Source organism: Mobula hypostoma, chromosome 1 (genome assembly GCF_963921235.1).
Source record: "Mobula hypostoma chromosome 1, sMobHyp1.1, whole genome shotgun sequence".
In the NCBI taxonomy this organism is placed as follows: domain Eukaryota; kingdom Metazoa; phylum Chordata; class Chondrichthyes; order Myliobatiformes; family Myliobatidae; genus Mobula; species Mobula hypostoma.
The window spans coordinates 141,936,464-141,962,720 of NC_086097.1; the positions used below are offsets into that span (position 1 = coordinate 141,936,464).

At 39.1% G+C, this 26,257-nt stretch overlaps 2 protein-coding genes across 2 annotated transcripts in view; both read left to right on the forward strand.

The window, feature by feature from the left end:
* LOC134351061 (KAT8 regulatory NSL complex subunit 1-like) overlaps positions 1–17,696 on the forward strand; it is a 173,342-nt gene extending 155,646 nt beyond the window's left edge. Inside the window, exons 8-14 of the mRNA XM_063057102.1 lie at positions 914–1,057; positions 3,098–3,261; positions 4,871–4,989; positions 6,544–6,604; positions 6,694–6,806; positions 14,838–15,072; positions 15,532–17,696. Of these exons, the coding sequence (XP_062913172.1) occupies positions 914–1,057; positions 3,098–3,261; positions 4,871–4,989; positions 6,544–6,604; positions 6,694–6,806; positions 14,838–15,072; positions 15,532–15,807 (1,112 nt within the window). The 3' untranslated portion in view covers positions 15,808–17,696. The remainder of the gene's footprint in view (positions 1–913; positions 1,058–3,097; positions 3,262–4,870; positions 4,990–6,543; positions 6,605–6,693; positions 6,807–14,837; positions 15,073–15,531) is intronic.
* A 4,042-nt stretch (positions 17,697–21,738) lies between these two features.
* Positions 21,739–26,257, forward strand: part of dhx30 (DEAH (Asp-Glu-Ala-His) box helicase 30) — an 86,700-nt gene continuing 82,181 nt past the window's right edge. Inside the window, exon 1 of the mRNA XM_063057112.1 lies at positions 21,739–22,121. Within this exon, the coding sequence (XP_062913182.1) occupies positions 21,863–22,121 (259 nt within the window). The 5' untranslated portion in view covers positions 21,739–21,862. The remainder of the gene's footprint in view (positions 22,122–26,257) is intronic.

The following is a 26,257-nucleotide window of genomic DNA, read 5'->3' on the forward strand; positions in this document are numbered from 1 at the left end:
CTTTAAATATACTGAATGACTTGGCCTTAAGCTGCCTGTGGCATTGAATTCCACAGGTTTAACACCCTCTGGATAAAGAACTTCCACTTCTACCTTGTATTCTAAGGCTTTTGATTTGCTGCTTGGTCTGAATTTAAATAGTAAAATTGTTAATTGGAGCTGAATAATTAAGGAAAAGAACATTTGCCAGGCCTGAATTTTATTTATCCACTTCCTTTATCCCAACCATTTGCAGGAGTGCTGGGGCTTTTCTTGCCTTCCATCTCTAAAATTACCCTATCTTTTAAAGACCTATCTTTCATCCTGTAGCTTAGTCTTGATTTGTATCTGATAATGCTTCAGTGAAATACTCAAGACATACTATGCTTGACTTTCTATGTAAGTAGATGTGAGACCTTCAGTTCAGAAAATTTGAATCCTAGTTTGTGCTGAGTATACTGATTTTGCTGTAAAACACTGTTCTTTCGATTAATTTTCTGTACATCTCTCCATGTAATCACTGCACCGGTCATATCAGAACATTCAGTTGCTTGTGTCCTGCTGTCTGGAATTGTCTCTTAATATATTCATCCAATTTTTATTTAATCCTTAGCAACACTTCTTCAGCCAAGCTTTCAGTCACCCTCCCTAATTTTCCATTACGAGTTGTTTTTCTTGTATTTTTGAAGTACTGAGAAACATATTTCATATTAAAGGTGCTATGTAAGCACAAGTTATTAATTGAAGAAAGGGAAAGAAAATGACTTTTTTAAAAAAATCAACACTGCAAATTCTATGGATACATTTTCTGGAAACCGAGGAAAATCTTGTGATAAGTTTAGTCTTCATGTGACTGGAAAAGTTATGGATTTTTACAAAAGGGTGAGCTGGATGGATCGCTTGTTATATAAGAGACTTATTTTTTCACCTTCAGAATACGTACAAAGTGGAAATTCACCAGAAAAGATCTTCAAAAGGCGACCAGATCACTGGCAGCCATCTTCAAAATCAGACGTTGATCCTTTCACGGAAAAACTCAGCACACAGATAAAGAAGCAGAGAGCACCTGTACATTTAGGTAACAATAATTCAGAAATGCCCAATCTTGTGTTGTTCTTGCTAGGGTTTTGATGGCTGTCACTGATTAGGCAATAGTTTACTATTGCAAACTTTTTCTCAAATCATCTTTTACATTTGATAATAGCAGTTTACTGATTTTTCGAAGAAGAGTACTAAAACCATATGTGTAATTGAACTAAACTCTGTTACCATACCAAATGCTATGTCAAATGACTAGAAGGTAGTTTTCCAACTAGGCCTGAGATTTTCTGCTTGCTCTACTTGTATCCTTTAGTCTTGCACACTGAGCAATTTTGATTTTTAATACAAAACATTCTCAATTCCATAAAGTATATCTGAGAGCATTATGCATTACAATGTACTGCTGCTGCAAAACAACTTTCTCAATATATGCTAGTTATATGAACCTTGATTCTGAGAATTTTTTTTAAAGACTCGCATGTTCTTTATTAGCCTTATTCCCCTTTTGAACTCCCTTATTTCCTAACTAAGAACAGTACTAAAGGTGGTAATAGTGGGGGTTGGGGGGCATGGAATGATGGAAGTGTTTCACTAGAGCCTAATTATTTTGTTACGGATGTGGGATTGTACATTAGTACACCTCCTAATGTGAAATTAGGTTCTATAAGATATAAAATTTCAACCTGCCAGTTACAAGTTTGCTGTTTGCAGCCCTATCTGCCTGAGGGCATCTCCAAGGATTTATCCTGTGCTTAACACCTTGATGCAATCACGAAGAAGGCATGTCATTGACTCTTCATTAAGAGTTTGAGGTGATTAGGAATGTCTCCAAAGATGCTTGCAAATTTCTATAGATGTACAGTGATGAGCATTCTGACTGGTTGCATCATAGCTTGGATGAAGACTGCGATGAACAGGCAGCCAGCTCCATCACGGGTAAAACCTCTATGATTGAGGCCATCTTCAAGAAGGCAGCATCCATCAGCAGGGACTCTCACCAGCTAGGGCATGTCCTGTTCTTTGTTCTACAATCAGGGAGGAGTACAGGAGCCTGAAGATCCACGCTCACTGATTCCTTTGAAACATCAGATTTCTGGACAGTTCATGAACCCATGTGCACTACCTCACTTGTTTTTTTTTGCATTACTTGTTTATTTTGTAATATATAGTAATTTTATGTCTTCGCACTGTACTGCTTCAAGATAACAAATTTCACGTCATGAAAGAACAATGATGATAAATCTGATTCATTATGGAATATGAACATCAGTTAGATCTGAGGGGGAGTTGTAATCACCTCCTTGTCCATTTAAACCTGTTGCAGACACTGTTTTAATAAGGCACAGGGAGGGGAAATAGTGAAGAGAAAGATTATGAGAAGGGAAAGTTGGAACAGTTTAATTAAGGGAAGTGTGCTTGTCTTTCTGGATATTAGCTTCCACATGTTAACGTATATTCCTTTCCGATTCTAACACTCTGACAATAACCCTCTCATTGACTTAGCTTTTCAGTTTCTTTCTCATACTCATTTCATTTCCCTCTTTCATTCCTTCATCCTTGCATTCCATGTTCCCCTCTCTCATTCGGAGGACTGGGCTGAAGAAAGAGGAGTTAGGAGTTAAAAGAGCAAGGGAAAATTCAGGACGAAATAAAAAGCTCTTTTATTTACCAGTTCTCAAATCCAAGTGAGTGAAATAACCTTGACATTGTGAGGTCAAATCCTACGGAGGCAAGAATTCAGTAAGAAAATCAATTATTTTTCAGCGGCATTTTGACTTTTCTTTCTACTGTGGTCATTAGATTATCTAGAAAGGGAAGTAAATTCCACTGAAGAATCGATTTTATATCTTTCTACGATCCTTACTTGTGAGTTTGTGCATTCATGCACGTGTACAAAGTTAATTACAGTATTGGAAAGAAAGGAAATGGCAATAGCAAATTTTTATGGCAGCTCCTTTTGATGTAAGTTAACATATTGAGAGTTTTATAATCCCTTTCCCCTCATCTCCCAAGGTAATGAATGGAATAAATAAGATATTGAGCATTGTTAATCTCTTATTACTTTACTTCCATATAGCCTTCAGTAAGCGACACAAACCGGCTTCGGGTTCATACCCTCCATTGCTGAACCCCCAGACTCCAAAACCAAGTTCAGTGGTACACCAGTTGCCTTCGTATACAGATACCCCATCACTTTCAGCTGTACACAACCAGCCTGCAACGTCCAGTACTTCTACGCCAGTAAGTTATATCAAAGGTTGATTTGCAATGTATTTGCAGGGGATCACAGTTAAAATGGAAAGATTAGATAAAATGGGATTCTTCTTCTTGTACTTGAGTTTAGGGTGATTTAATGGAATTGATACAGGTTTAGTAAGAGTAATTGAGGAGCATCAATTTGACAGCAAGGTCATTGGCTGGATTTCAGATAATTGATAAAGGACCAGAGAGAAAATAAAGAAGAAATGTTTTTTAAGTGGATAGTTCATTCAAAAGGCCAGCACAGATACACAAGTTTAAAAGGTTTCTGTCAATGTTTTTCTTTTATCGTCTCAAATCCATCCCATATTACCAAGTTTTGATGGACCTTTATTTCCTTGAAGTAATGAGGGGTTGGAAGCTTCATGAAGCAGGAATAGAATTACATTACTACACTGTTTTCTCAGTTCTAAAATGCCATTTTCTGCACAATAAATAACTTTTATTTTGATTGGTTTGTATTGTATTGCAATATTCTAGTTTTTATGGTCCAAGGAAATGGTCTTGATTAGTTTCCAATTGGAATAGTTGATGTTGGAACTGAGGCACAATCACAATTGGACTGCTTTACAGTAAAATCATAAAGTAGAAGTGTTTGCTGTTGATTCAACCTGAGTGTGAATAGTTAATCCTGAAGAACTTTTTTTTGGCAAATACGGAATTGGAAATTGTGTGCTTTTTATTTCAGGGTGTCACATGCCTTCATATATAGATAAATATGATAGCTAGTACGTAAATAATATAGTTTCCTCAAGGATTAAATGTTTGGAGTCCATCTTAGCATGGTTGATCTTCATTTGATTATCTGTTCACTTACGTTTTGAATGAATTCAACAACTGAGCCTCCATAGCCCTCTGGGGTAGAGAATTCCAAGGATTCACCATCCATTGAAATTTATCTATTGCCGTCTTAAATGGCTGGCCCTTTATTCTGAGAATGTGACCCTTGATTCTGTAATACCACATGTTTGGGATTGGGATTGGCTCTAAATCTTCCTTTGTTGCTATTGAGTCTAAATGCTGGAACAATCTTCATAAAACATTATAGGAATGTGTGTGTATACCCCTTTCCCCCCCCACAATGATTTATGAAGATTGTCCCTAAGGCGGTCCTACATTGAATTCAATGCCGACTGGCAATTTCTGTGACACTGCTGGTATCAAACTATCATTAGTCTCTGCCATTCCTTTGGGTTCATCAGATGCATGGAGAGGGGGTGCTTGCTACATGGTCAACAGCTTGTTCTCCATATCATACTCCGCAGGTTTGCCTAAATAGCTAGGACACAATATCCATGGACAATTCTGACCAATGGAGGCCTCAGATACATACATGCGCGCACACAATAACTTTTAATGGAAACCATAAATATTCAAAAGAACCCTGATTTTTTTTAACAATTGTCCTGAATGCATTGATAATGGCTGCTTACAATCAATGTGCTGTGTTTGTTGTTTGAACCTCCAGAGCTCCATCTGGTGGACAAATTTGACAAAAAAGCATGTTTATTTATAACCAGTATTGAAATGATTTACTTGCTCAGAAGCTGAAAGTTGATGTCTTTACTTTGTATCCTTGCTTTTCTTATAGTATGCACGACGGAGAAGAGGTGAAAGTTCATTTGACATAAACAACATTGTTATTCCCATGTCAATGGCTGCAGCAGCTCGAGTGGAAAAACTTCAGTATAAAGAGATCCTAACACCAAGGTAACCCAGTCTAGTGCCATTGTGATATTGATAAAATGGAAAAATAAATGTATGGTGAAACACTTTTCTTTTCCCATTCTTCCCAGAGCCAAGAAAGAGTTCCTCTCGTTGTCACTTTCCACCCTTCCAGTTACGTATTCATAATCCTTTACAATTTTCAGTAGCTCCAGTGCAATGCTTCTACCTGGTATTTATGCCTGTCAGTATTCAGAAGGGACCATTTCCTCCAAGTTCACTCTTTCATCTTCAGCAACTTTCTGTGCAATCCCAGTAGTGCGTGTCCTGAAATTGTACTCTTCCGCAATCCAAGGTTTCAAAACACTTTCCACGAAAAGCAGTGATTACCTGTCCTTTGACGGTGAATTTGTTGATCATGATGTAATTGCGACTAAATTAATCTAAATGAATGTTGGGTGTCAGCAAATCCATTAGTCTTTCATTGTCTCTTCATGTTCTGTTGGAATTCCATTCTAACCCTATCCCTTGCATCTTTGGTAATTTTTAAGTACTTCAAGAATTATTTTTTCTGTTATTGATTTCTGTTTTGTTCTCTCGTGATTTTGCTGTCTCTCATCTTGCATTATATCCTCTGTCATTTATTGCTACTGCCTTTTGCGCTTTCATAAATTTCCCTTTTGTAGACCTTCCATTTATTTCTCCACTCTTCCTTTGTATCTTAAGATTCTCAAATCTCAAGATTGTATAATTAATATATTCTTTGATAGTAAATGTATTTTGAAGACTTATTTCTAATTTTTTCTTGTTTCGATGGAAGGTTATCAACCTGAAATGTTAGCAGTGCTTTTGTCCCTACGGCTGCCACCAGACTGACTGTCTTTACAGTATTTTCTATTTCAAATCATAGAAGACAATTATATGAGGAATGTTGGATGAGGATCCTCTTAAACTTCCCCAATTTTTATAAACACTTGGACGGACAGTGAATTCTCTCAATAGATACTAACTTTAACATCCCTTTGTAATGACAGTGCTTCAAACAAAGCTGAGGTGTCTTCATAGAATTAATGCTGAAGCCTGGATTTGACATGTCTGATGGCATCATTTACTGGTGCCAAGTGGTGGGTTTTTTTTTGAAGATGATTTCATGATGATGATCTTTCTGTGCCATGTACAACTGTCAGAACATTAACATTAATCTCCAAGTTCTTTCTGAATTAAGCAGTTAGTGATCGGATATTATGCTGATTTGGCAATTTTCTGAAGCTTCCCCTTCCAAGTACCTTCTCAGTGAAGTCCAACTGTTTCAATAGGAATTAGGTAACTTTTTTGTAGAATGAGAAATAATGAAAGGAAGCAATGGCAGGGGAATAGAAATGAGTAATTTGAGGATCATGATTATTTTCTGGTTCTGCAACATTACATGTGTTTGACTCAATGCAATTTCTTCTGCTTTCTTTAATAAGTCTCTGCCCTTTGCTTATTCCAGGAAAGGTAAGAAATTGCACGGAGGGCACAGTACTTTGTACTAAATCATTGGATTTGTAAGGTATTGCTTTAAATGACTACATTGTGATCATTTCCTGTTTTGGGCAGTTGGCGAATTGCAGATATCAAACAGTCCAAGCAGCAAAGTTGCATGTTGGAGGATGACCAGGTATTTGAAATTTTCATAAGTCCTTGTATTTCTGATTTTATTTTATTTTGCTGTAAACTTTTTAATTTAAACTCTTCTGTTATATACAGTATGAGGAGATGTCTGATGAGGCCTTTCTTAGTCGTCATTCCAAATGCGAAGAAATGGAACGTTCTAGATGGTGCCTGTGGTCATCATCCAGCTCTGTGAGGCGAGGAAGCAGGTAACCTTGATGTCAGAAGTTACGTTAATTCTTATTTATTAGTCATATTAAATTTGGGTTGCATGATAAATGCCCAATAAGAAGTGGGGAAAATTTTATTAAAATTGCTCCTCGGTAAAGCTGCCCATCATTTTTCTGCTCTCTCAACTATCTAACTGCTTTGTCAAAATTCCCATGGTTTCTGCCTCTGTGCACAATCCACGTCACTACATTCACCAGTAGACAAATCTAAACTACCTGTATACCATCAAACTATATGGTTTGCAACCTTCCTTTTTTAAAAAAATAGGTACAGAATCTATATTTTTGGCTTGTATAGAATATTTGGTTTATTTTTATATGGTTATATATGGTTAATGTTTTGAATTTCAATGATTCTAAATGATCATAATGATTCACCAGGCCACGACCTTTATTCAAGTTCCTTTGTAATTAGTTTATCAAGTTTCTCTTTTAATTTAGTGATTCAGAATCCTGATTTTTTTTTTTACATAGCCAATTTCCAAATCACATAGTATCTTATAACTGTTGATTACGTTTTGGCAATTTCCTTCCATTATTGTTAAACCTTGTAACTGTTGAGCTTCAATGTCATTTAATCAATCTAACAGAAGAACACACAAATAAAATAGAGGTAAGAGTAGGTCATTAAGCCTCCCAAGCCACTCAGTATGATTGTGGATGATCCAGCATTTTGCCAATGTTTGTGTACCAGGATCATTGTGATGGTATCTCCCTGTTCATCCCACGTCTACACATGGGTTCTTTTCTGTGGTTTGACTGGAATTCGGGCACAACTGAGGCACTGAATGAATACTGTACATTAGTCTTCAAGTGGAAGAGGCAAAATAATATGTATTTGTAATTCTGACAGGGTGAACATTGACCAGTGGTGGGGAGTAATATAAAGTTCAAAGTAAAATTTATTATTGAAGTACTTTGTTCCTTTCCACACCTTATGGCACATCGGGTGGCAACCTTGCTGATTTGTTAGCATTTTGCCTGTCTTTTTACGAGGCTGAGTTGCTAGCTTGACGCTCACCCCAGCATGGATGGTAAGTGTGCAAGGAGCTGGTCCAATTCAAACCCAGGACCACTCATCTCAAAGTGCGGTACAGATGCCATTACAACACTGGCCAACATATTGAAGTACATGTACAGTGGCATGCAAAAGTTTGGGCACCCCGGTCAAAATTTCTGTTACTGTGAATAGTTAAGTGAGTAGAAGATGAACTGATCTCCAAAAGTCATAAGGTTAAAAATGAGACATTCTTTTCAACATTTTAAGCAGGATTAGTGTATTATTTTTGTTTTGTACAATTTTGGGGTGGGGGGAGAAAGGAAAGGAGCACCATGCAAAAGTTTGGGCACCCCAAGAGATTTGAGCTCTCAGATAACTTTTACGGTACCAAGGTCTCAGACCTTAATTAGCTTGTTAGGGCTATGGCTTGTTCACAATCATCATTAGGAAAGGCCAGGTGATGCAAATTTCAAAGCTTTATAAATATCCTGACTCCTCAAACCTTGTCCCAACAATCAGCAGCCATGGGCTCCTCTAAGCAGCTGCCTTGCACTCTGAGAATTAAAATAAATGATGCCCACAAGGTAGGAGAAGGCTATAAGAAGATAACAAAGCGTTTTCAGGTAGCCGTTTCCTCAGTTCATAATGTAATTAAGAAATGGCAGTTAACAGGAACAGTGAAGGTCAAGTTGAGGTCTGGAAGACCAAGAAAACTTTCCCAGAGAACTGCTCATAGGATTGCTAGAAAGGCAAATCAAAACCCCCGTTTGATGGAAAAGACCTTCAGGAAGATTTAGCAGACCCTGGAGTGGTGGGTGCACTGTTCTACTGTGCAGCAACACCTGCACAAATATGACCTTCATGGAAGAGTCATCAGAAGAAAAGTTTTCCTGCGTCTTCACTACAAAATACAGCGTCAGAAGTTTGCAAAGGAACATTTAAGCAAGCCTGTTGCATTTTGGTAACAAGTCCTGTGAACTGATGAAGTTAAAATAGAACATTTTGGCTGCAATGAGCAAAGGTATGTTTGGAGAAAAAAGGGTGCTGAATTTCGTGAAAAGAACACCTCTCCAACTGTTGAGCACGGGGGTGGATCGATCATGCTTTGGGCTTGTGTTGCAGCCAGTGGCACGGGGAACATTTCACTGGTAGAGGGAAAAATGAATTCAATTAAATACCAGCAAATTCTGGAAGCAAACATCACACTGTCTGTAAAAAAAAAAGCGCTGAAGGTGAAAAGAGGGTGGCTTCTACAACAGGATAATGAACCTAAAGACACCTCAAAGTCCACAATGGACTACTTCAAGAGGCGCAAGCTGAAGGTTTTGCCATGGCCCTCACAGTCCCCCGTCCTAAACATCATTGAAAATCTGGGGATAGACCTCGAGAGCAGTGCATGCAAGATGGCCCAAGAATCTCACAGAACTAGAAGCCTTTTGCAAGGAAGAATGGGTGAAAACAAAAATTGAAAACCTCTTAGCTGGCTACAGAAAGTGTTTACAAGCTGTGATACTTGCCAAAGGGGGTTTTACTGAGTACTGACCATGCAGGGTGCCCAAACTTTTGCTTCAGGCCCTTTTCCTTTTTTGTTATTTTGAAACTGTAAAAGATGGAAATAAAAAAGTAATCTTGCTTAAGACATTAAAGAAATGTGTCATCTTTAACTTTATGCCTTTTGGAAATCAGTTCATCCTTTACTTGCTTAGTTATTCACAGTAACAGAAATTTTGACCAGGGATGCCCAAACTTTTGCATGCCGCTGTATGTCACCAAATACTACTCTGAGATTCATAAAGGCTAGCAAGTGAAAGTGGATAAGTTGTCTGATCCAGATAGGATGCATACAAAGTTTCTGGGGGAAGTAAGGGAAAGAAATAGACTATAATTATCTGAATATCCTTAAATTTCACATCTGCTAAGAGCAAATTGTAATTGCTATACCCTTGATCAAAAAACAAGTCATTAAAGACCTGGTGATGGGGAAATTTCTAGGTCTTTTTTTAAAATATACATTAGGAAAGCATTTAGCCCATTCAGATGAATGCCAGGTTCCGACAGTGTAATTCCATCAGTACTTCCTCTTCCTTATTTCCCTTATGGCCCAAAACTTATTTGCTCTCAATTCCCCTGAATGGTTTGTAACCAGCTGGTAATTTACTTGCCAATTCGCCTGGAGTTGGAAGCAGCAGTGTCAACTTTATCACCATCTCTTGACCAGGGAGAAAAAAAGCAGTAACTTAGGTAAGTTTGGATTGATTGGAGAAAAACAACATGGATTTTTATTTTCAAGGGCAACTCAAATATGCCTGGCTGCAGTTTATTTTTTAATGAAATAACAGAGGGGATTAATGAGGGAAATGCATTGAGTCTTTGCTTGGGGTGCATTACTGTCTATCAAAGAATCAAAAGGAGAAAGAAAAGCATGTTGAGGCAAATATCAGAGACGTGCAATAAAAACAGCATTATTGTCATGAGGGAATTTTAGCTTTCCATATGGAGATTGTTGTAATGTTAAAGGCTTAAGGGGGTGGAATTGTTAAGGTGTATCCAGAAAAGCCTATGACACGGTACAGGTAGTTCTGCTATAATGCATGTTTTGTACAAATTGGATGTAGTGCAATTAATGAATTAGAACAATATTTGAATTATGCTAGCCTATTTGGTTATAACGCCATTTTGATTGGAAATCAGAAAACTAAAGAGCCACTTTGGAAATTGACTAGTGGGGGTGGGGGGGGGTGTGGAAAGCTGATTTGAAAAATATTCTGGGGGTGGGGGAGGTCCTTTACATGTAACCTCAGACTTGTCTCTTAAGAGCAAAGACGTTAGTTTCATAAGTGAAAATTGACAAACAATCACTTCTGTTAATACTAGTGTAAGGATACTTTTTTGAACAATTAACATACAGGCTTTAGTATTCTTAATTTGCAATAACAGAATAAATTATAACTATTAAAAGTATATTTTTTTTAAATACTGCAGGACCCAGACCCCCATTTTCCAATTGACATAATTTTATAATGTGATCTGTAATGTAAAGTTTCTTACGAGTGCAGTTGTTATTTTATAGCAGAATTACATGCATTTAGATTGACCAATGGCCGGCTGGTGGCATAGTGGCATCAGCGCCGGACTTCGGAGCGAAGGCTCCCGAGTTCGAATCCAGCCGGCTCCCTTGCACGCTTTTCATCCATGCTGGGTTGAGCGTCGAACTAGCAACTCGGCCTTGTAAAAATAAGAAAGCCTACTAAAAAAAAACGGCGTCCCGATGACTCCACTCGGAGTTAAGGGCTTTCTTCTTCTTCTTCTTCTTCTTCTTCTTCTTCTAGATTGACCAATGAAAGGAAAAAGCATTACTAATTGTTTGGGAAATGTAGTTGGTCAAGTGATAGGAATGTCAATTGGGGGATCATTTTGGAGGTAGTGATCATAATCAGAATCAGGTTAATTATCACCAGCATGTGATGTGAAATTTGTTAACCTAGCAGCAGCAATTCAATGTAATACATAATCTAGCAGAGAGAGAGAAAAAATAATGAATAAAATAAAACAATAAATAAACAAGTAAATCAATTACGTGTATTGAATAGATTTTTAAAAATGTGCAAAAGCAGAAATACTGTATATTTTTTTAAAAAGTGAGTTAGTGTCCGAAGCTTCAATGTCCATTTAGAAATCGGATGGCAGAGGGGAAGAAGCTATTCCTGAATCACTGAGTGTGTTCCTTCAGGCTTTTGTATCTCCTACCTGATGGTAACAGTGAGAAAAGGGCATTCCCTGGACGTCCTTAATAATGGACACTGCCTTTCTGAGACACCGCTCCCTAAAGATATCCTGGGTACTTTGTAGGCTCGTGCCCAAGATGTAGCTGACTAGATTTACAACCTTCTGCAGCTTCTTTCAGTCCTTTTGCAGTAGCCCCTCCATACCAGACAGTGATGCAGCCTGTCAGAATGCTCTCCATGGTACATCTATAGAAGTTTTTGAGTGTATTTGATGACATGCCAAATCTCTTCAAACTCCTAATAAAGTATAGCCACTCTTTATATTTTAAAGTGAATATAAAAAAGGATGGGATGGGTCAGTAATAAAGGCATCCCTGAATTTAAGAACAATTTCAGTAGCATAATGAGGGCCTGACCTGGCTCGGGTATGTTTGAACTATCTATTTGCAAGTAAGTCCACATCTGCACTGCAGACTTGCACTTTGTGGACAGCATGCAAACAAGAAATAGCAAGAATTCAAGACTAACCTGTTCCTGAACATGTAAAAGCTAAGAACAACAAGTATAGTGAATCTTGCGCACTGAATGATGTTGAAAGTTGGTTTAAAAGAAACAAATGATTGGTATTGGAAGGTAGTGGCAAGTGAGTGGGTAGCATCAAGAATATAAAAAGTGTAGGGAGATGCTTAAAAAAGACATTGATAGGGCTAAAAGGGGTCTTAGGAAATCTCTAGCTGATGGGATTAAGATAAATCTGAAGGAATTCTAATTGTACATTAAAAGCAAAGGAATAACGATGGGGAAAAAGTAAGGCTCAATAGAGATGGTGAACAATCTGTGCATTGAGCCAGAAAATGTAGGTTAAGTCCTCAGTGGATTCATCTAATTAGTATTGTTGTCATTGGAGAATTCAATGAAGGGGTGAGGTGCAGATCTTGATAAATAGAAGTGGTGCAGTATGCCTTGGCAAGCTTACATGTGGATAAATCCCCCTAGACCAGATGGGATGCATCTCAGGCTTCTGTGGGAGGCAGGGGAAGAGACTGCTTGGGCTCTGGTTGAGACTTTCAATCAATTCTCCTTGCAGTAAACAATTACATTCTGTTAACTTTAATTACTTACTTACATCCTGGCCTCTAACAAATTGTGCCCTAAGATGCCCAGATCCCACTGCTGCTAGAGCTCTGCCATCTCTCAACATTTAGATATATTTCTTTATTAGTTTGTGGACTGAGTGAATGACCAATCTGCAAACAATTTATAACAGAATTGGGACCTCTACAATTAGTCTTGCAATGATTCTTGAACACATTTTGGTGACTACTGGGAAGAGAATGCATGCAGAGGCCATACTTGATATGAGACAACTGATTGAACCCTCACTCTTCTGGTTTACCTATAAATCAAAGTTCAAAGTAAATTTACTATCAAAGTACATGCATGTCGCTATTTACTACAATGAGATTCATTTTCTTGCAGGCTTTCACAGTAAATACAAACATAATAGAATAAATGGAAAACTGTACACAACAAAGATGGACCACTGCCAATGTGCAAAAGACAAACTGCAAACTCAAAAAAAATCCCAAAATAATATTAACAATTAAGCAATAAATATCAAAAACATGAGTTTGTAGAATCCTTGAAAAAAGAGTTTGTAGGTTGTGGTACCAGTTCAGTTTTGGGGTGAGTGATGGTTGAGGGGTAATAAATGTTCCTGAGCCTGCTGTTGTGGGCCTGAGACTCCTGTATCTCCTTCTTGATGACAGAGGCGAGAAAAGAGCATGTATGCTGGGGGTCCTTGATGATGAATACTGTTTTCAGGATATAGAGATATGGTTGGAGGCCAAGGATATGGATGAGGTCCTAAATGAGCATTTTGCATTAGTATTTACCTAGGAAATGGACATGGAATATAGGGAGATAAGGAAGGAGTGTACATTTTGAGATAAGGAGATACTGTGGTTTTGGGTTCCCTAAAGAAGAATAAAGTGGATAAATCCTCTTAGCCTGATGGGACATATACCAGGTTATTGAGGAAAGCAAGGGATCCTGTTAAGCCACAGGCAACGTCCTGGAAGACTGGCAAGTAGCTGATGTGGTTCCTTTATTCAACAAGAGAAACTGAGATAATCCTGGAGACTGGTGAGAATCATGTCAGTGCTAGGAAAGTTACTTGAGATATTCTGTGAGATATAATTTATGAGCAATTACAGTGTAATTAGGGCAACCAGCATGGCTTTGTGTGAGGCAAGTTATGTCTTATAATTTTTTTCAGGAGGTGAAGAAGGTACAGCTGTAGATGATGCCTACATAGATTTTAGTATGATATTTGACAAGGAGTCTCATCTAGATGATTAAGATTCTTGGGATCCATGATGAACTGGCTGTTCAGATTCAGAACTGACATAGCCATAGAAGAGAGAGAGTGGTCAGTAGCACTTATTCTGGCCAGAGGTCTTGACTAGTGGTTCTCAACAGGGATATGTACTTCTACCATTTATGGTTATATCTAAATGACCTGGATGAAAATCCAGTTAGTAAGTTTGGAAATTGTACTAACATTGATGTTATGGATGGTGTAGAAGACTGCTAAAGGATACAACAGGATATAAAACAGTTGCAGATACAGGTAGAGAAATGACAGATGGAACATAATCCAGCCAAATGTGAAGTGTTGCAATTTGGGAGATCAAATGTAAAGGGACAATATATTATTAATGACAAGACTCTTAACCATATTTGGGGTGTTTTTGATAGAGTGACTAGGAGGAAATCTGATTGAGGTTTATACGATTGAGAGGCTTAGAGAGGCAGTATGTTTCTTCCTGGTTGAAGTGATTAATGCCAGAGGGCGTCATTGAAGAAGAGAGGGGTTAAGTTCAAAAGAGATGTGTAGGGCAAGCTTTTTTGTTACACAAAGTTGGTGGTTGTCTGGTATGCACTGCCAAGGGTCGTGGTAGAAGCATCAAATAAGTTCCTAGATAGGCACGTGAATGTGCAGAAAATGAATGTTATGCACATTGTGTAGGCAGAAGGAATTAAGTTATACACTTGATTTCGAATTTAGTTTGGCACAATATTGTGGACCAAAGAGCCTGAGCCTGTACTGAACTGTTCTGTGTTCTAGGAATGAGATTGTGGCAAACAGCTACTGCTCAAATTCCTGGAATAAGTGGAGAGAATGTGAATCTGTATAGTGGTGAATGGTTTGAGGGTAATCACCAAAGAATGATCAGTATCCTAAAGTCAGCAGACGTGTCTTTTTATTCTTCTGTTTTCCAGATCTTCAAATAAAGCTGATGGCAGATCCACCCCACAACCGCAGCAGACAAACACACAGCCTGCATCACCTGACAGTGGATATCACCTCCTAAATGAGGCCTCATTTACTGGCCCTGTCAGTCCTGAAGCTTGCTCATCAGTCAGTTCCTTTTCCTCAAAAGATCGTACAAGAGTCTTGTCCTTCAGTGAGGATACACGATCATCAACACCTGAGGTCACAGATGAAGAAGTACAGGTATGTTTGAATAATCTGTATTGAATTCAGAATCTTGGATTTTCATAGTCTGTCATAACTTCATGTTAGCAGTTATGAGGGAATCTACCCAGTTCTATGTTACCCAAAATATCAATGATTGGCCTTTTTAACCAATTGAGATTTCATAATTCAATACATTTCTGGTAAATGAAAAGTTGTGGGCATTTGGTATCAAATACTTACAATGTACATGCATGCTTGAATCTTTTTGTGGAATCTGTAAATTTTCAGTTATTTTCTTCTCCCAGCCCACAAAACTATCAGATTTATTCAACTAATTTTATTAATTTGCTCTGTAGGATTTGAACTCATTAGCTGTGATGGTTTGTATTAGTAAATCTCCTATGGTGTCTCTTTTATATTGGAGTAAACTAAGATGGTATGGCAAGTTTTTGCACATTTTTGTTTCAATATTGCATTTATTTTAAATTCTTGTAGATGGTGCAACCATGGGAGCCAAGAATATTTCCCTTATCAGCTGAGGACTTGGAGGCGCTGAAAGGACATTGCAGTTCCCAGAGAGAAAACCGCTGTGAACGATCAAGAGACCTACACTGGTTGTCAGCTAACAAGTCGGGTGTGAGGACTGAAGCTGCTGCATGTGTCTCTTCGTTGACAGCAACTCCAAGTGCTCCCCCATTTTTACAAGATGACGATAGTACTGACTTGAAATTGACTCTGGCAATAGAAAATGATCAAAGTATTGCTAGGTGAAGATGATGCACCAGTAAATTAGCAACTAGGTGTATGTAGCTGACAGATCTTGTATATACATGCTGTATCTATATATAAATATATATAAAATACATCTGTACACAGATGCGCGCGTGCACACATGCACACACATTTTAGTGTATATACATATACGTATATGATATATAATGTATATATAAAATATATATAGTATATATGCATATGTGATATATGGTATATATACATATATATATAGAGAGAGAGAAACAACTGTTATTTTGTTTTTAATGTTTGATATTCAAACATCTATTTTTGAGAGAATGCATATATAACTTCTTTTCAGTGGGCTTTTTTCCATTTCTTTTCAAATTGATGTACTGTAAATTGTACCATGGGTTGGGGGGTGGGGGTGGGATATGACCATGGGAAATGGTCACAAATGTAAAGAATACAAGGTCCTGTATGTTAGAGTGATGTCAGTCTGTGCCAATTAATCAGGAAGAGAGAGTTTTAGAGATTGAAAACAAAGCTATTTAAAACAAAAAAAAATGGGAGCGGGATGGGGACAGGATTCCTCCCTGGAAAGAGTAGAAATAGTTTCTCCTGTTGCAGTAAATCCTTGGGCTTGTCTTCATTAACACTGCTGAATTCTAGAATACTTGTGCTGTTGTATAGCATGCCCGAGGAGTGGTTGACTGACTGTATTTGCCCTATATTAAATTACTACAGTTCTTGTTTACCATTTGTGTTTCTGCTGTAACTCTCTAAGTCATGGCCTTTCATACAAGGCTGCTCAGTAGTTTGCTTCATTGATTTTTTTCATATATGAGCAGGTAATATGAAAGAGAATCAAAAAGACATTTACTTGACAAATAATAAATGGGCTTTCAAAATTAGTGTCGGGCTAAATTTGGATTAAAAATGAATTAAAAATGTGGAGGGCGAAGGCAGTACAGTGACCTTAACTGGGTCTTCCTGCATCATTCTTCAGTAAAACAATGCATGCAGTCTATATCAGTGTAAAGGGGTGCTAGTAGATGAATTGGAAGGGTTGAAAATTAAACTAATACCAGTCACATCTAATATCACCTAAATGAAATACCCCAAATTTACTATCAAAGTGGAGATATTAGGGCCTTTTCACCACAATCATAAAGTTTTCATTAAATATTGAATGGTGTCATAGGATTAGGATTTAAATGCACATCAAAAAGTAATAAGGGGACTGAAGAACTGTCAGCCTATCATTGGTGGCAGGGAAACTATAATACAAAAATCTGCAACAAAGTTGTCAATTCAGAAATGTGGGTTAATAAATTGCGAGCAATAAGTTGTTACTTTCTGTGCATCCTGGAACAAATTTATCATTAACACTTTTCGATTCTGAGGAAAAGTTAAGCAACCTTAAACTATTTAGCTAGACACACTGCAGATGCTCACTAATCTGTTCTGAATCTGTGGAGTAACTAAAAGCTGATAGACTAAGTACTGATTTATTGCAGTTAGCAAGCAATCAAAATGTACTGGGAATCTAGGGATCATGGTATTGCTTTTTTCCCCCTTTGCTCCCACCTATTGTCCATCTGCCTCTATTTTCTAACTCCACCTCTCCCCCATTCTCCTCCCTTATGTGGCCTCATCTGCTCATAATTCTTCACCTTTCCTCTGTGTACTAATCATCTACTAGCTCCTATCTCATCCTTTTAGTATTTGTACTTGCTGTCTTTCCTCTTCACTCTGCCCTGTTGAAAGTTTGACAGAATTCACAACTCCTTCCCCACACAGATGGTGCTTGACCCGAATTCCTCCACCAGATTGTTGCTCCAGTGTCTTGTACCTTAATCTGACAAAGTTTGGAAATTAATAAATTATGATAGGAAGAAAAGTCTTTAAAAACACACTTGTTATTGCAGAAATAAAAGAACTTTAGGGATAAAGGCTATCTACAGATCTAATTACTGCATCTCTTACTTATGCTGTATTCTACAAAGTCACATAGAATGCCTCTTTAATGTAAGCACAAAAATAGAAAATCCTGGTGGTAGAAGCTATCATGTAGCATAGAGTCATTGAACATTACTGTACAGGCTCCTTGGCCCTTCTAGTTTGTCTGTTACTCAGCCTAGTCTCAGCGACCCTGCACCTAGATTTATAGCCCTTATGTCCATGTACTTATCCAAACTTCTTTTAAATGTTGAAATCAAACCCACTTCCAATGGCAGCTCTTTTCACACGTCCTCTTAAAAGGTGATACAAGTTCACTTGGGTTCCCCTTGAATCTTTCACCCTTAACCTATGACCTTTAATTCTAGTTTCACCCAAACTGTTGGAAAAGCCTGCTTGCATTAACCCTAGCTATACTCAATTTTGTGTACCTCTCAAATTTCTCTTCATTTTCTTTGTTCCAGGGAATAAAGTCCTAATCTATTCAAACTTTCCATAAGATATATGAGCAAAATTAGGTCATCTCGCCCTTAGAGTCTGCTCTATCATTTCATCATGGTGATCCATTTTCCTCATCTCCAATTTACTGTGTTCAACCCACAACCCTTCATGCCCTGACTAATCAGGAACCTATTAACCTCTGCCTTAAATATACCTAATGACCTGGCTTCCACAGTCATATGTGGCAATGAATTCCACAGATTCACCATTCCCTGGCTAAAATTCATCCTCAGCTGTTTCAAATGGACATCCATTTATTCTGAGGTTCTGTCCTCTGCTCTTACTCCCCCAACATAGGAAAAACCCTCTGCACATCCACTCCATTGAGGCCTCTCAGCATTTGCTAAGTTTGTGTGAGATCCCACTTGTACTTCAGATTTGTCATCCATACATCATTGACATATAACGTAAAAGGAGGTGGTCCCAACACAGACTCCTGTGGAACACCACTAGTCACCTGCAGCCAACCAGGAAAGGCCCCTTTAACACTCACTCTTTGCCTCCTGCCTATCAGCCATTGGTCTATCCATGCTAGTATCTTTTCTGTAATACCATGGGCTCTTAGCTCCATCCTAGCAACATCTTTGTAAATTTTCCCTGCACTCTTTCATTTTTCTTGGTATCTTTCCTGTAGGTAGGTGCCTAGAACTGCACACGATAGTCCAAATATGGTTTTACCAGCATCTTGTATAATTTCAACATAGTATTACAACTCCTGAACTCAATACTTAGATTTATGAAGGCCTATGTGCCAAGTGCCCTCTATTACACTGTCTAAGAATTGTGGAACTGTACTCTCAAATCCCTCTGTTATAGTGCAGTCCTCAGTACCTTACTATTCATTCTGTAAATCCTACCCTGGTTGTCCTCCCAAAGTGAAGAATCTCACACTTGTCAGCATTAAATTCCATCTGTCATTTTCAGCCCATTTTTCTAGCTAGTCCAGATAATCTTACAAGCTTTGATAGCTTTCCTTGCTATCCACTACACCCCCAATCTTGGTCTCATCTGCAAATTTGCTAACCTCATTATCATTTAGATCAGGGGTTCCCAACTTGGGGTCTATAGATGCCTTGCCTTAATGGTATTGGTCCACGGCATAAGAAAGGTTGGGAACCCCTGATTTAGATAATTGACCCTGCATCTATTCCTATGATGCACCACTAGCCACAAGCCTCCAATCAGAGAGACAACTATCTACTATCACTCTAGTTTGTCCTGCAAAACCAACTTCAAATCCAATTTACTACCTCATCCTGAATGCTAAGTGTTTGAACCTTCCTAACCAGCCTTACAAGTGGAACCTTGTCAAAGACCTTGCTGAAGTCCATGTAGACAACATATAATATTACTTTTCCTTCAACTTTCCTAGTAACATCTTTGAAAAACTCTTATAAGATTGGTTAGACACGATCTACCAGGCAGAAAACGATGTTGAATATACTTGTTCAGGCACTGTCTATTCAACTATTTTTTTTTACCAGTCCTTTACAATACCTTCCAATAATTTATCCACTACTGATATCAGATTCATCAACCTATAATTTCTTGGAACCTTTCTTGAACAATGGATCAACGCTATCTATCCTACAGTCCTTCAGCGCCTCACCTGGGACTAAAGATGTTTTAAATACCCATACTTGTGCCCTGCAAGGTATGAGGGGTCTCCTTGTCAAGTCCTAGGGTAGCAAGGGTTCCTAACTTGGGGTGCATGGATCCCTTCCTTAATGGTATGGGTCCAAGCCATAAAAGAGGTTGGGAACCCCTGCCCTATAAACTTATTGACTAATTTTCCTCGAGGCAGCAAAACCTCTTCTGTAATCTGTATCTGTGGAGTGAGAAAACAGCACAGAAAAATGAATGGTTTTGGATAAATGACCTTCCTTAGTTTCTGTGATCGTATTGTTCCCCATGGTGTTGACAGGTAAGGAGTTCCATAATGTCTCTTTGTGCCTGTGACAATAAAGGAGTGGTGTAAACATCCAAGTCTGGATGGCATGACTTGGCAGAAAAACAGCCAAACAAAGGAACTGGATGGTGGAGTTCATTTTTGGAAAGTAATGGAAAAAGGTTGGATGTGTTGCTGCAGTCATGTAATAATTGGCAGCACTGCCTTACAATGTACCAATGTGATAGGATACCAAACAGGTCAACTGCTTTTCTTTGGATGATGTGGAACCTCTTGAATGTTCTTGAGACTACACTCAGGTGTATGGAGAGCTGAAGTGATTCAGGAGGTGAGGTATTACAGAATATGTCTGCCTTTTCCTCCACAGTATTAGTGTCATGATCCAGTTAAGTTTCTGATCATAAGAAAAGAAAACTTAACCATTCTAATCACAAACGACAGAAGATCTGCAAATGCAGGAAATACAAGCAACACACCCACAATGCTGGAGGAACTCAGCAGGCCAAGCAGCATCTATTGAAAAGTGGAAGTTGACGTATCAGGTGGATACCCTTCATCAGGACTATTCTAAATTGCTTCAGTGAAGCCAAAGTGTTATGAGGACCATACACTTGTGGCACATTCCACATAGTTGACATTTAGTATCAAAGATTAAGTCTTTTGCAATGTAGTATCTGTCTTATTTTATGGCAGTTGGCACCCATTTTAATGTAGTATGTAATGCACCATTAAGCTGGGTGCTAACAGCCATAAAACAAGACGGAGAATGTAGTATCATGCTACACTTGTATGCCAGTATCATATAATTCTTTCAAACTAAAACAATTCTCATTTGTAGAAATTAATATACCACTTTCAAAGATGGATTAACTAGCAGATCGTATTTTGTAATTGAATACAAAAAATGCTGAAAGAGTCAGCAGTATGTGTAGAAGAGGAGGAAAGTGCCCATTTTCTTTATCTTTACTACATAGGAGGCTATTGGGCGTGCTGAGTCTGCCCCGCTCAGAATGATCTCAGTAGTTTTGTTCCTCCTCTTATTTCTCATAACGCACAATGTCTCGTGCCTATTAGCACTGCCCTAGACATGTGAGAAACTGTATGTTACAGCAAAATAAGTGGAAATTTGGAATTTAGGAGGAAAATGTCTCTCATGGGGAAATACGCGGTCACGGAAAGAATGTGGAAACTCCACACGGCACGGGAGATCTCGATCGAAGACCATTCTCAAGTTTTCCTCCATCTCACGGCAATCCTTTCGCTGGATATTACTCAATTCCCATAGATTATTATTGCACGGCATCTGGACACCTTCAAGTAGATTGCTATGGTTGCAACTATTAAAAGTCGTGAGTGATAATCATGAGGATTGTCATATATTTGTCAGTTTTATACAACATAATGCAACGACAGAGAATTATTAATATTCTTTTTGTTACAGCAATCATTTTCAGTGAGCTTTATATTATGTGGAGCAGTAAATTGATGCTCTGAAAAACCTTAACTATTTTCCTTTATGGCTTGCAGTTATTGACCTGATCTCCACTCACCAGCGGTACTGGTAATTTGTCTCAACACCTGCACCAAAGGCTGGATTGAGTCTCCTGCTTCCTGCCACTAGGGGCTCCATGAGCTCATTGTCATATTTGATCATGTCAGGACCATCTTGTCCGCACACAGCTCCTCGTTTCTCCGCGAAGTTTTTGGAGCCGGTTCCGGGTGATGTTTACTTCCAATATGGCAGCAGCGGTGCGGTCTTCGGGTTTGCTGCGGCTCATCACGAGGAAGCTCTGCCCGCTCAGGCATCCCGGCACCGGGCCATGGGGACGGACCGCAGCTTTGGTTTGGCACACGAAATGGGACTGTGGCCAGACTCGAGCAATGCACCGGTTGAAGTGCACCGCGAACCTGCGGACGCAGCAGCAGCGTGACACCGAGGGAGAGGAGCAAGAACTGGAGCGGTCATCAGGAGTAGGGCCGGGTAGGTAGCAAGGTGGGACTCAGGGACAAGTCTGATATACCTCATATATATATATATATATATAGTGTGTGTAATCATTTGTCCGGCGATGTTGAAATATGATCAAAAATGTACTTATAAATGTGAAGCACTGCAGCACTGTCATCACGTATTAACTGAAGCTTTCTATTCGCGATGTAGTTAATTATGTTTAAAATTGCAGATTGTAGGTCAACTTCACTTAAGTCAATATATATTCATTAGATTCAATGGACTATGGTGTATTTTGGGAGGGAAATTGTGATAAAGCATCTTAAGATCTAAACTAAATAAAGATTCGATTTGAAATGATGAAGATGTACTTTTAAAAAGTGTTGGAAACAGCAGTACTTGGAGGTGAGTAGGCAGGATTGGTTTCAGTATTTTAAAACGGTTAAGGGATCCTTGCCTTTATAACCCAAAGTACGAGTTTGCAAAAAAAAACGAAATTGAGCCAATTATGCTTTCAAGTGAAATAGGAATTGGTATGGGAGGTGAGGGGAGTAATGAATTAAAAGTATTATATATGAATGCATGGAGTATAAGAAATAAAGTGGATGAGCTTGAGGCACAGTTGGAAATTGGTAAGTATGATGTTGTGGGAATAACAGAGACATGGCTTCAAGTGGACAGGGCCTGGCAAATGAATATTCAAGGATATACGTCCTATCGAAAAGACACACTGATGGGCAGAGGGGATGGGGTGGCTGTGTTGGTGAGGAATGATATTCAGTCCCTTGCGAGGGGAGACATAGAATCAGGAGATGTAGAGTCAGTATGGATAGAACTGAGAAATTCTAAGGGTAGAAAGACCCTAATGGGAGTTATCTACAGGCCCCCAAACAATAGTCTGGATGTAGGGTGTAAGTTGAATCAAGAGTTAAAACTGGCATGTTGCAAAGGTAATGCTACAGTTGTTTTGGGGGATTTCAACATGCAGGTAGACTGGAGGAATCAGGTTGGTGCTGGACCCCAAGAAAGGGAGTTTGTGGAGTCCCTCCGAGATGGATTCTTAGATCAGCTTGTACTGGAACCTACCAGAGAGAACACAATTCTAGATTTAGTGTTGTGCAATGAACCAGATTTGATCAGGGACCTCGAGGTAAAGGAGCCATTAGGAGGTAGTGACCATAATATGATAAGTTTTAATCTACAATTTGAGAGGGAGAAGGGAAACTCAGAAGTGTCAGTATTACAGTTGAACAAAGGGAACTATGGTGCTATGAGGGAGGAGCTGGCCAAAGTTCAATGGAACAATACCCTAGCAGGGATGACAGGGGAACAGCAATGGCAAGTGTTTCTGGGAATAATGTGAAAAGTGCAGGATCAGTTCATTCCAAAGAGGAAGAAAGATCCTAAGGGGAGTAAGGGGAGGCCGTGGCTGACAAGGGAAGTAATGGACAGTATAAAAATAAAAGAGAAGAAGTATAACATAGCAAAGACGAGTGGGAAGCTTTTAAAGAGTAACAGAAGGTAATACGCAGAGAAAAAATGAGGTACGAAGGTAAACTAGCAAAGAATATAAAGGAGGATAGTAAAAGCTTCTTTAGGTATGTGAAAAGGAAAAAAATAGTTAAGACCAAAATTGGGCCCTTGAAGACAGAAACGGGTGAATTTGTTATGGGGAACAAGGAAATGGCAGACGAGTTGAACAGGTACTTTGGATCTGTCTTCACTAGGGAAGGCACAAACAATCTCCCAGATATAATAGTGGCCAAAGGACCTAAGGTAATGGATGAACTGAAGGAAATTTATATTAGGCAGGAAATGGTGTTGGACAGACTGTTGGGTCTGAAGGCTGTTAAGTCCCCAGAACCTGATGGTCTGCATCCCAGGGTACTTAAGGAGGTGGCTTTAGAAATCGTGGACGCATTGGTAATCATTTTCCAATGTTCTATAGATTCAGGATCAGTTCCTGTGGATTGGAGGGTGGCTAATGTTGTCCCTCTCTTCAAGAAGGGAGGAAGAGAGAACACAGGGAATTATAGACTGGTTAGCCTGACGTTGGTGGTGGGAAAGATGCTGGAGTCAATTATAAAAGATGAAATTACGACACATCTGGATAGCAGTAACAGGATTGGTCAGAGTCAGCATGAATTTACGAAGGGGAAATAGTGCTTGACTAATCTTCTGGAATTTTTTGAGGATGTAACTATGAAAATGGACAAGGGAGAGCCAGTGGATGTAGTGTACCTGGACTTTCAGAAAGCCTTTGATAAAGTCCCACATGGGAGATTAGTGGGCAACATTAGGGCACATGGTATTGGGGGCAGAGTACTGACATGGATTGAAAATTGGCTGGCTGACAGAAAACAAAGAGTAGCGATTAATGGGTCCCTTTCGGAATGGCAGGCGGTGACCAGTGGGGTACCACAGGGTTCAATGCTGGGACCGCAGCTGTTTACAATATATATTAATGACTTAGATGAGGGAATTATCAGTAACATTAGCAAATTTGCCGATGACACAAAGCTGGATGGCAGTGTGAAATGTGAGGAGGACATTATGAGAATGCAGGGTGACTTGGACAGGCTGTGAAGAAAGCTAATGGCATGCTGGCCTTCATAACAAGGGGAATTGAGTATAAGAGCAAAGAGGTCCTTCTGCAGCTGTACAGGGCCCTGGTGAGACCACACCTGGAGTACAGTGTGCAGTTTTGGTCTCCAAATTTGAGGAAGGACATTCTTGCTATTGAGGGAGTGCAGCGTAGGTTCACAAGGTTAATTACCGGGATGGCGGGACTGTCATATGTGGAAAGATTGGAGCGACTGGGCTTGTATACTCTGGAATTTAGAAGGCTGAGAGGGGATCTTATTGAAACATATAAGATTATTAAGGGATTGGACACGCTGGAGGCAGGAAGCATGTTCCTGCTGATGGGTGAGTCCAGAACCAGAGGCCACAGTTTAAGAATAAGGGGTAGGCCATTTAGAATGGAGCTGAGGAAAAACTTTTTCATCCAGAGAGTGGTGGATATATGGAATGCTCTGCCCCAGAAGGCTGTGGAGGCCAAGTCTCCGGATGCTTTCAAGAAAGAGATGGATAGAGCTCTTAAAGATAGCGGAATCAAAGGTTATGCGGATAAGGCAGGAACTGGATACTGATTGTGGATGATCAGCCATGATCACGGCGAATGGCGGTGCTGGCACGAAGGGCCGAATGGCCTACTCCTGCACCTATTGTCTATTGTGAAACTGGGCAACAGTTTTGGGAAGGATGTCAAGGCCTTGGAGGGTATGGAGTGAAGGCTCATCTAGACTGCTAACAGTTTGGAAAAATAAAATACGCTCTATTATTTCTCTTCGATGACATTTTATAAGTGGCTAAATCTTGAGGATTTCTGGTAGAGTAAGTAAAAAATATACTGACAAAGAATCAGTAACTGGAGAAAGCATTTAAGTTGCCTGCCAAACAATCTAGATGAGGAAGCATTTTTGTTTTATCTTGACATGTGAGCAGTGTTTAATGAAAACCTACTTAGTTACTGAAAGGCCTGGGCAGACTGGACATGGAGTGGATGTTTCTGTTAGTCGAGGATCCAAGGGTACAGCCTCAGAATAAAAAAGATGTCCCTTTAAAACAGAGATGAGGGTGTGACTTTGTTGCTACAGAAAGCCAAGTGTGTATTTAAGGCCGATATTGATTCGTTCTTGATTGGTAAAGAGGTTAAGTATTATATGGGGAAGACTAGATAATTGGATTAATAAAATAACAGCCATGATTGAATAGCAGACAGACTCAATAGGGCAAATGGCCTAATTCTGCTCCTGTATCTTATGATCTTTTGCAGAATTTGTAATTTGCTCATTTTCCCATTTGAGCATAGTGTTCTGGACTCTATAAACAGTTCTTACATTCCAATCAAAGTTCGAACTAGATTTGATACTTTAAATTGGATACTCGTTCCATTGAATTCCTTTACCATATTGTCTCATTTTGTGCATTTCACTTCAAAATGAAATACAGGTGCACATTCCTTTATCCGAAATTCTGAACTCCAAACAGCTCCGAAAACCGAAGTTTTTTTTTGCCAACAGCTGATGTCACTCAGGTGTGATGTGGCAGCGCTAGCAGAGGCCGCCAGACGTCAGTTGTGGCTCAGCACTCGTACTGGTTAC